The sequence below is a fragment of the Pterocles gutturalis genome, unplaced genomic scaffold (genome assembly GCF_000699245.1).
Source record: "Pterocles gutturalis isolate BGI_N339 unplaced genomic scaffold, ASM69924v1 scaffold51306, whole genome shotgun sequence".
NCBI lineage: Eukaryota > Metazoa > Chordata > Aves > Pterocliformes > Pteroclidae > Pterocles > Pterocles gutturalis.
Genome location: NW_010099744.1, coordinates 20,104 through 31,555, shown reverse-complemented (window position 1 = coordinate 31,555; position 11,452 = coordinate 20,104). Strand labels below are relative to the sequence as shown.

General features: G+C 38.1%; 1 protein-coding gene across 1 annotated transcript in view; it reads left to right on the top strand.

Annotated features, from left to right (window-relative positions):
• Positions 1–219: 219 nt before the first annotated feature.
• Positions 220–11,452, top strand: part of LOC104464375 (sodium bicarbonate cotransporter 3-like) — a gene marked incomplete at both ends in the record, with an annotated part of 30,661 nt that continues 19,428 nt past the window's right edge. Inside the window, 2 exons of the mRNA XM_010077064.1 lie at positions 220–310; positions 10,699–10,842. Of these exons, the coding sequence (XP_010075366.1) occupies positions 220–310; positions 10,699–10,842 (235 nt within the window). The remainder of the gene's footprint in view (positions 311–10,698; positions 10,843–11,452) is intronic.

Below are 11,452 nucleotides of genomic sequence, written 5' to 3'. Positions count from 1 at the left end.
GGTATTTAGCATATCTATTGGTTTATGCTGTTTTTCCTTCAGTAGAGGGTAATGTTTTCTTGAAGAATTGTATGAATAGATTTTCAGTGACATTTTCTTTCTCAGTTTCTAAGAGGTAAAAATTGTTTTAGAAGACTTTGACAAATGGCTTTAGAACTCCAGAATATATTTATGAATGTAGAAAAAACCAGTTCTGTTTTAATTTAAACTTGTGTCTTTTTTCTTCAGGGTCATGATGAAGAAGCTGTTGTGGATATGGGCAAAATCAGCTCTACTATCAATACAAACTTCGAGAAAGAAGAACTAGAGAGTAAGTTTGTGGTGGTTTTCTGTTTGCTTAACACGCATTTTTTGCCTCAGGATAAAAGGTCAGTTTTCCTTCAAGTGCAACCAGTATCACTAAAAGGAATCAAAATTTTATGGTCATCATGAAATTATAGGAATAAAATCGGTGAACAGCAGGTGGCCTGCACTTTCATCTCTGTATGTGCTAATAAATGCTCACTGTTATTAAAATCTGTCACAGAAAAAAAAAAAAAGCATTTACGAAGCTTTCCACGGAAAGCTTGCTTTTGAGATTGTAGGTTTGAAAAAATGATTGCTGTTGGTAAGTAATTTCCCAGCACGAATGATGTCAAGTTCTGCTGAATCAAAACTTGGGAACAGGGGTCATGAGGGAGATGTTTGTTTTGTTTTCTGAAAGTTAGTGTCCTTGTGAGTGTGGTCATGCACTTCAAATACTGAGAGTCTGAACAGGTAACAGTGCATCTAGTTCCATGGTAAACTGTATGTTCCGCAATCTGCAGTCAGTTAAAGCATTATGGAATCCTGTTAGTCTTCATTATTTTAGTCAGGACCCTGCATGTAGTAACAAAAATGGCATTGAGTTAGTTTCATGTAGCAAAATGCAAAATTACATATTTCATCTGAGACACAATTTCTTGCTAACTTGAAAAGGAGATAGATTGGGATGAAGATTCATGGAAGCTATTTTGTGAAGCCGGAGGAAAAAGCTAGGGAGGTCTAGTGGTAAAATCTTACTTACCTTTCACGTTGAATACTCTGAAGCTTAATTAGCATTTGCAAAATGCTAGAAGACTATCAGTAGACTCATTAAGTAGGATTTCCTGACAGTACTTACCCCTACTGCTTCAGAACACTGGAGAGCCATTATAGCAGCAGTTTCTAGCTGAGAAGAGTTGATTTAGGTTGCTGTCACACTTTCTTATACTGTGGCCTAACAAGAGACAGTTTAAAGTGAGTAAAGTTTTTTTTTTTTTGCTGTTGCAGTCATACTCTTGCTCTGTTCCGTTTGGCCTGTTACTGCTTTCTATCTTGTACCGTTGCTTTTGTTTGTCTGACCGTACGGTAAGCGTGGTTAAGTATGTTAAACCAGTAGAAAATGTAACAGTCCTGACAAAGGAAAATAAGGATGTTCTCAGCAGCTGAGCACCCCAGACCAGTTTGCCACACAGATGGATGTGTGCCAGTGCTGAGTGGAGGAAGGAAGCATGAATATGAGGCTGAGAGGTGCAGTGGTAGAGGCTGCAACAATGCCAATTTAGGTAGGATTCAACTGTGGTGAAACCACTGCTGTGTCTGTTTCTGCAGTTAAATTGTTAGTGCAGATTTAAGCTGTCTCCTCCTTCATTTCTTTCTCTTGCTTTTCTGTGGGACATGACCCAGAGAAACCATGTGTCTTTTGCAGGCAGGCAGGGGTTATGGGGAAGCAGGCATTCATCTGAAGGAGTTTGCTGTGCAGCAGCACAAGCAGCTGTAATGCCTCAGCCACGAAGAATGGCATGAAGAATAACATGCAGACAGATCTCTTCCCCAGTCTCTTGTAGCACATTCGCAGGAGTGCTTCAGCTCGTACAACACAGTAGTTACACAAGATACTAGGTGGGAATGCAGGGGGTTCGGGCTGCTTGAGGCAATTTAAGCACATGTATTGCTGACTGTGGAAAATACCCCTGTCTTAACCACGGACAAAGAAGAAATTAAGGTGAAACCAAGACTTCTGTTTCATGAGCAATTGAGTCAACGTAACAGCTGTTAAAAGGAGGAGATGAGGAGATCTCACTGTTCTCACCCTTCTCTTAGCCATGCAGCATTCTTTCCTCTGGCTACCTCTCACTGTCTTTGGAGTGACCCAGTATAAGTGTCTCAATGTGAGAGAGGGCTGGCTATACAGAGATTAAACAAATAAGTAGTAAGAAGTATCCAACAAGAAAAATGTAATTTTTTTTCCGAATGTCTGAAGCTTCATATAGGCACACATTTTCACTCATAAGTAGGAATTATTTTTGACTATTACATATTTTGTAGTATCTTATATAATTGTAAGAAAATTGGTCTTTTTTTTTTAATGGTAGAATGGGGAAAGGGAGGGGACGGCGTGTGTTTTAGCCCTTACGAGTGGAAAGTGTTCCCAAGTAAGAACAAGAAGCTTTTCCTTTCCTGTATGAAAGAGAAAGATATGTAAGTAGAGTTGTATATGACTCATATAGTTATCTTCTCTGAGATTCATCAAAAGAGATTCTTTAGGGTATTATAGAGGACAAATTTATGTAAACTTAAAGCTCTGTTTGTTTATGAGGTCCTTCTTTATAAGCTATTATGATTAAAGTAGGTATGTGGCATTTGGGGGTTTTGTTTTCAATTCTGGTATTAAAATCTAGGAAGGGGAGAGATGGAATTGTTGTCTGCAAGCAATAAGAAACCTCTGGATAGTATTATTTTTTCATTACTGACTTGTGAACGTTTTCCTGTAGACTTAGGAAAACCTGTAGTCAATCATTAGGTGTTGTGTCTTAAGACCTCAAGGTGTTTCAGTTCAGTCTTCCAACTTGTTTTTCTGGTGACTTGAAAAGGAGTTCTAGGGATTTGGAACCTTTCTAGAAGTGTGTGTTGGTTCATTTTCAAGGAGAGGCAGCATGCAGTGAATTCAGTTCAGCTATGATGTGAAGTGCCAGCATAGACAGGGGGTATTTAAGTGCTTCAGAGCCTGCACAAACTAATGTTTTTTGTTTTGATGCTGCAGAAGGCATAATTTTACGATTAATGCTAAAGTAAAAGTTTCTCAGTGTTGTCAGTATTAGATACTGCTATTTTCTGGGAATTTTGTGATGAAATGTTAATGAAAAGAGGGCCAGATGCTAAAGGGGAAAATAGATGTTGGAGTCAGGGCTTCCCAAGCTCGCATTCTATTTACGGTGGCTAAAAAAGTGTGGTACATGTCTGGAGTGACAGTGTTTAGGCTAGAAAGGTTAGGCACAGGCTACTTGTTTCGTAACTCTCTTCCTGTAAAAAGAAAAATGGGTAGAGATGGTAAACTGCAATTGTGGGCAGACTGTGTGGGAACTAAATAAAGGTACTGCTCTTTACTGAAGCTGTAAGGCCTTACTTTGAAATAATAAATATCAGTTTATAGAAGAGCTGGAAAGGGGAATAACAAACCAACATTTTTAAGAGCACCTAATGTTCTTAACTTGATGCCAGACTCTGAGCTGGAATGAATGGGAGTAATAACGAAGTAAGGCAGGAATTGGAAGTAAGGCAAGAATAGTAGTGGCTGAGGTATTTCATGCCGTCTTGTAAAAGGTATTTTCTGTTAAGAACCCTGTTTAAGGAAAGCTTTTTTAAACCTGAGTGAATATGTCTGGCTTGATATTACCAGGACCTATATTTTTAAGTGTGTAGTTAGTTTTCCACCTTGATTTGAGGATATATTTACTAGATGCAGTTTAAGGGAAGAGGGATATATCATGTTATTCTTAGCAGACCAGTTATAGGCATAGCAAAGATAAAAGAGTTTACACATAACAGAATTCTTGTTCTAGAAACAATCTGAGGTTGTGTGTGTGTCTGGGTAGACTAGTTTTCTGTGGCACAAATCCAAGAAGCAACTTTCAAGAGTTAAGATGATTTAATAGCTACTCTACTCTCACACTCTCCTGTGGCAGGTGTAAGTAGTGTTTACATTTCAAGTGACCCTGTTATCTCTTATACCTTGATGGTTTAGAGCCGTATTTTTCCTTAAAGAAAACAACTGTGCTTTTTAGTTAATCTTAGTTGGTAAGGACAGGTAATTAAATAATCCTGCATTTTTTCCCCCTCCAGAAGTGAATATTGTATATCTAAGTGGAAAATGTGCTCTACAAGTGTTCTGCAGTTTAATGTGTTATGAGTGGTTAGAAATTATTTCAGTATTATGAAGGAGCTTTGGTGAGCTAAGAGAACTTATATGGCAACTTGTACTAGAATGTACTGCTAAGACTTTTTTCAAGTCTCAGGTTTACTGTTATTCCACCTTTCAGATGTATCTAAGTTGGAACTCTTCAAAACCCCATGTATAGTTCATGTAAAATCTTTTGAGGAAACAAGTTGTACAGAAGCAGGTAAACACAAGTAATACAACAGGGCATTGTAGCTGCTGGCACTTGAAGGGCATGCTTAGTACTTACGTTTTTATGTTCTGCAATAAGCGGTACTAATTTAGACAGGCGGTAGAGAACAGGTTTCTTACGGTGCTCAAACTACAGAATGGGTGCTTGAACCTTTAAGAAACCCCTTAATGGTCTAGAAAAGAACTATGTTTAACAGAAAAATGGATTTTGAAATGCTATTTCTCATAAAGTTGTATCTTTTTATGTGGTCAAAAATAAAAAAAATATGTAACTGCTTCTGAAAACAAAAATAATTCAGGATGGTCATTCATGGTTCTTGCAGACTACCTTTCATCTGTCCTCTCTAGTGATATCCCTGAATTGGAAGGATGAAGCAGAAGAAATAGCAGACTATTGTTGATTCTGCAGGCTCTTGCTTCTTGATGGCTTTTCATAACATTTATCTTACTATTTTTAATCCCTTTAAAATCAGTTGTTCAAAAATTGGCTAAACCTGTGACTTGATGGATGTCAGAAGTCTTTCTGAATGGATCACATTTGTAATTCACTGAAAGATGATGTTTCATAGCAGTTAAAGCTTTTAAAGTATGAAGGTTTTTTTATTTCTAAATACTTCTTATTTTATAAAGAAAGTGTGAAAGTTTCAGTTCTCTGAAGAGATAACCCTTATGTGAAGCAAGATTCTTTCTAATAGTTTTCATATCTTAGAATACTGGGAAATAGATGCATTTTTCAGGCAAGTTGATCCATTTAAAGATGTGTGCAGTAGTTGTACAGGAGAGGTGTGTGATCAAATTTGTAAGGAGAATATATTTGTGACCCACTGATGAAGTGGAAAAGTCTTTGCAAGTGTTTCTTTTGAAATAATTTACAAGCATAGTGTTAATGAAAGTGGAAGCCTTGTGTCCTTACAGGGTATGGCATCTGCGAAGGCCTGAGAATGTTGGTTTCTCATTAGTGGATGAAGGGCCAATCTTCGATCTTATTGGGACTTTTGCTTGAACTGTGTGTTTTTAGGTTTTCTCCCGTCTAACAGAAACAACTCTTGCAAATTACCTTGAGTATGTGTGTATCCTTTTTCCTGAGCTCTGCTGCAGAGACAGGGTGGACCAAGAACCTTCAGCTCAGATAAAGTGTGGGGCCAAACTGTGGTCTGACTCAGTCTTACAATGCAGGGGCAGCTAGTACCTGCCCCCCCTGCCACAGGTAACCAAGCACAGGCTCCTTTCCCAGGCGAGGGAGATGGGTGATGGGTGCTGGGTGCTGGCAGTGAGCCACCAACACCTGGTATGGATGTACGATGCCAGAATCCCCACGTAGCCCTGTCGGCTGGCACTAAGCTTTTCCTATTACTGTTACTACCTGCATGCCTAATGTAATTACTGGTAATGTCTTCCTGAATATTGTTGATTGTGTCAAACAGAAATATTCAGCACATTTTTATCTTAAGACTGCCACTATCAACTCATATTTGGCTTTAAGTCTGAAAAAAGATAACTTCTGTGAGTAATCAGAAATGTGGCATTTACTACTTTTGCCAGTCAGTGCAATATGGTGCTGTCTTTCATTGTGTAGTGAGAAAACACTCTTACTGAGCTGCTTTACCGTATGCTATGCATACTAGATTTTTTGATTATGCTTTTAAATTTTATCTGGCCAAGTATTTAGTATAGAGAGCATATTCTCAGAGATACTTAATTACTAGGAGCAACAGGAGATTCCAGAGTAGAGCTCAGGAGGTTAAACTAAAATGTGCTGCACTGTGGAGAACCTTTGTGCTCCAGCTATGGCATGTAACTGTCCCATGAAAGAATTTTCTTTACTCTTTTATACAGATTTTATTACAAATGTTTTACTCTGAAAGCAAGAGATAATTTTTGGCAAGTAATTCTTTTAACAAAGCACAGAGAAAAAATCCTTGGTAATAGTAGAGGTTTTTTATAGTCAATTCATGCCTGGAAGACCAAGACTATATTAAAATATTTTGTTGACTTTTACTACATTAATTCCTTAGAAAATAATTTGACTGTTTCTTGGAACCATTTTGTGTGAGAGGAGTTTGTAAAATAAGCTAAAATACTGCTGTTCATTTTGAAATATTTAGTTTGCCTCTCACACTAAGAACTTCACTATCAATATTAAATAGTATATTTAATTGCATACTTAAGAAATGTGGCGTTACTTTTAATTAGAAAACTAGAGAATTGGCATAGTGGCAGTATTTTCGGTGTTACTTGAGTGAATTTTCAGAAATTTTGTTATTAATAAATTAACTTTAAACAAAAGGGAGGGGGGTGGTGTAAATGAGGGATTCTACTTGTTCTTTAAGTTTTGCCAGAGCAGAGAATATTTGGAGAATTTGGGTTGTGTAGTTTTTTGAGGCATGAAGAGATGTTCTTGTTTTCACTCTTTACTTCTTCCATCCACCTAAGATTATTTTTGCCATTTGTATGCTTATACCTTTGGAGCAGACATGTGACAAGAAAGGTAGAAGTTGTGCTAGTAAATTGCATTGAGCTTGTTTGTTTGCATAGAGTACTTTCTGTGATGTAAGGGGAATTAACGTCAAATGATATGTGTTTGGGGATGGGAGTTAGAAGACACTGAACAGCACATAGCTTCCCCGCCCCGGTTTTTTTCCCATTTTATGATCTTCAGAAAGAGAGTAGGATCTCTCCTGCAGACCCTCCAGTTTTTCCATACTGGAAATCTCCATACTGGGACAAGATAGATTATGACATGATTTAATTAAATAAAGGCTTCCATGTAAAATAAATTATCTGTCTTCGTATTTTTGGTAAAACAGTAATTACTGTCATGAAATTTTTGTTTTCAGCATACTGTTGAGAGCTTATGGAGAAGATGGAGTCAGGTGCATAGTGAAAGGGTGAGAGGGGACACACACAAAATGCAGTATTAGGAGTGCTGATTGGATATTAGGAAATCTTTTTCATGCAGTATGTTGCTATGCATGAAATATATGTGTTGGAATAGGTGGCCTGGAGAGACTGTAGAGTATTTATCTTTATAGATACTTAAAGCTTGGCTGATTGTCATCCTGACCAAGCTGATCAAAAAGAAGGTTTCAGCTTTGAAGTTGGCTGTACTTGGACCAGATAGCCCACCTCCAGATGTCCCTTACAACCATAATTAATATATGATCGCAGCAGTTCAAATTTCTAAGTAACAGGATTTGAGAATTCACATAGATAATTAGCTTGATTTTCTTTGCTTTCCCTTGTTAACATGGGGAAGAATGTCCTCCTTTGTATGAAGCTTAAAAGGCGTCTAGCTAACAAAATGATGGTTAGAAAAAAGAAAGTTCTGTGTGGGATTGTACTTACAGGGTTGCCACATCAGAGCATTTTTGGGTATGTGTTTTTGATCTCCTTGACTTCAGAAGTCTTCCATTACCATTCTCTTAATGCTTTGGGGAGAAGTCAGAGAACTTAAACAGAGCATTTTCTGTTCTGTCAGTTTTATAGGACTTGATATAAACTGACTTTTGGAGTAAAACAGACCATGTGATGGAGACGTGTAGTAAGCTCCTAACACTTAAATTTGTTTCATACTGATAAGGACTTTAAGTAGTAAATACTCTTGGTGGATTTGAACAGCTAAGCTTGGATAAAGTCATGTTAGATTAAAATGAACAATTATCTTTTGAGCTTTGTATTACTAAATTTAGTATTGGGCAGTCTACTAATTCTATAACTTTAAAGTAATTCTGTAACAAGCTTTGCTTGAGACTGGTACTGTGGTACAGCTGTTTGTGTGAACAAAGCTTTGTAGGTCACATAATTCTACCTTTCATGCTTTTGAAAACAATATTCAAGTTAAAGTTTGTGTTCCTTTTAGAAATAACACCAATGCTAGTAGTAAGAATTCCAGTGGGTTGGAAGGAGCCTTACAGATCACCGAGTTCTGACCCCCCTGCCATGGGCAGGAACACCTCCCACCAGACCAGGTTGCTCAAAGCCTCATCCAGCCTGGCCTTGAACACCTCCAGGGATGGGGCATCCACAGCTTCTCTGGGCAACCTGTTCCAGTGCCTCACCACCTTCACAGTGAAACACTCCTTCGCAATATCTCATCTAAATCTACCCTCTTTCAGCTTAAAGCCATTACTGCTTGTCCTGTTGCTGCACTCCCTCATAAAGAGTGTTTCCCCATCTCTCCTGTAGGCCCCTTAGGGTACTGGTAGGCTACTGTAAGGTCCCCCTAGAGCCTTCTCTTCTCCAGTCTGAACAACCCCAACTCTCTCAGCCTGTCCTCACAGGGAAGGTGCTCCAGCCCTCTGATAGTCTTTGTGGCCCTCCTCTGGACCCTCTCCAACAGCTCAACATCCTTCTTGTGCTGGGGTGCCCAGAGCTGGATGCAGTACTCCAGGTGGGGTTTCAGGAGAGCAGAGTAGAGGGGCAGAATCATCTCCCTTGACATTTTCAACATGAAGTTTTTTTCTTGAAGTTGTTCTGATAGAAATACACTGGATTGTGATGCCTTTTAGTTAATAATTGCTGAAAATCATCTTGCTCATCAGCATTTCACGTTAGTCCTAAAGTAAAGTTGCAGATGTAGCAGTCTGATCACTTTGCATATGCAGAAGTGATTTGGGGAAGGTGTTATTGTTTTGCATTTGCCTGCAAGACAGTGTCTACACAAGGAAATAGCCATTCACGTAACAATTGCTTTTGGGCAGCATGGGCTGAAGGGTAGAATAACCCATTGCTAGCCTGTTCCCCTGACTTTGTGGTTCCCTAAGCTGTTGGGGCAGTGAGAAGGCATCTTCTTTAAAATTTCATTCTGGAGTAGAAAGTAATACTGAGTGTTGTAGGTTGTGGGCTGACTGCCCAGTTTGAGGTTTAAGTTGGCAGTGCCTACTTGGTGTGCCTTGGAGCAGCTATGAAGGAGGCACCTGGTTTTAGTGGTAGCTGAGAGGTCAGTGCATTTTGGGTAGGAAAGCAGTTTGTTATGGTTGCAGGTTGTTTATAAAAAGAGCTTCTGTTTGTTGCTTATTTCAGCTCAGTTTTCCTTAATTTACTCATGTAGCACTGTAAAAATACTGCTTTATAAAAGCTTTGTGTATCTTTTTGGGCTTAGAGAGGCTTTTAATGGAAAACAAGTTTGACATACTACCACTTTTTATTTCTTTAAAGCTCTGTAATCACCAGAATTTTTCGATATCCTTAATCTAGCGTGTGTGTTTGTACTATACACACATATATATAAATGCATGTATGCGTACAGTCACAACTCCTAGGGATTGCTTGTCTTCTATGAATCTACAGAATTTGCATCTCTCTAAGAGCTGGAAACCTACTTGCTTTTCCTTTTGTTGATATCAATATTCTGTAATAACTCTTCTACAGTATGAAACAAAGTATTTAGTGTTAACCTTCAGGCTTACAGTTAATGTGTCTCTTCTTGAGATTGATTGTTTAAAAAGGAATTGAAAAGGTTATTGTATGTGCTAACTCCATTACAGGAGACATGGTAGTAATATGTTCATAATAGTTTGTTGCTTGATTTCTTTTGCTGTGTTGTTGACGCTAGTATTGCCTTAATGTGAAAGGTTAAAGGAAAAACAAGATGTTGAAAGTACATGTTTTAGAGAGCAGTACAATTTGAGGATGTGCTACCTAAATTTATTAAAAAAAAAAAAACCCAACAAAACACCTCAATCTTTTCTGTAAGTTATTTGATGTTTTGGCATACGTTTACAAATGTAAGTTCCTTTTATGCTCATAAACTGATATTAAATTAATGTTATAGTTGAACATCAGGTTCACCTAGATGAGTCACATGCTACTTGAAGATATATTGGCAGTTTATTTCAAGCAGAGAAGACTCCTTGCAAACTCTGAAGGATGAGTAATTTCTTCATGAAGTTCATAAACTGAACTAGGAGTTTACATTGGGACGACTATCCCGATAGGAATCCTGGTAAACAAGAGGAGTATGATGTAATTTCTCTGCCTTGCCCTGGTGTTTATCAAGTAGCTTCTTGCAGTGTTGCAGGTCAAGCTTGTGTTTCTATATTACTTATTCCACAGCCGAGTTCTTAAATTACACTATATTATTAATTTTATCAGGGAAATGAGTATAGCACTACTTCCTTGACACCAAGGAAGGACAGAAAGGACATAGTAATATTAGTTCACTAAAGGTAGCTTTGCAAGTACTTTTGGGTTTCTCTTTGTTGAACTCCTTGTCTTTTTGACCAAGACGGTACATTTGGGCAGGAGATAATTTTTTGTTTAATTGTTTCTTTTTAAACTTTCTTGAAAAGGCCACAGAGCTGTGTATATTGGAGTTCACGTCCCCTTTGGAAAGCAAGGCCGTCGACGGCATCGACATCGTGGGCACAGGCATCATAGAAGAAAAAAAGAAAAAGAGACTGACAGAGAGGATGGCCGAGAATCTCCATCATATGGTAAGAAATCTGTTTTGCGAGTTCTTTGTGTCTCTTGAAAATAAACTTGTAGTAGTTACTCCGTGCTTAAATGTTATATGTTTTGTGCATTTTCTTTTATTCTCACTGTAATGAATGGCTTCCTATGTACAATCACACAAGGATTTCGTGGTCATGTTTTATCTAAATCATAAGCTGTTGGACTACATTCAAGTGTCTATGTGAATGTTCAGCAACCTGCACTGAATAGGTTTGACAAGAGCATAATGCTCTCCTGTAGCATAAAAAATTGCTATTTCAATTAAACACCTTTTTTCAGATTGTGTAGTCTTATATTACTCTTTCTCTGTCACTCAAGATTTTTGAAAGCATGAATGTAGCTGTGAAATGGCATTTGCCATGGTAATTTGATCAATGATCTGTGTGATGGGTTTGCCCTTGGCTGGGGGCCAAACCACACACCCACTCATGCAATCCCCCCTCCCAAACCGAGGATAGGGGAGAGAATTAAAGGGGTAAAGGGAAAAAAAGACTTGTGGGTTGAGATAAGAACAATTTAATGACTAAACTACAATAATACTGAAAATAATACTATATGCAAATATACAAATGAGTGATACACAGCGACACT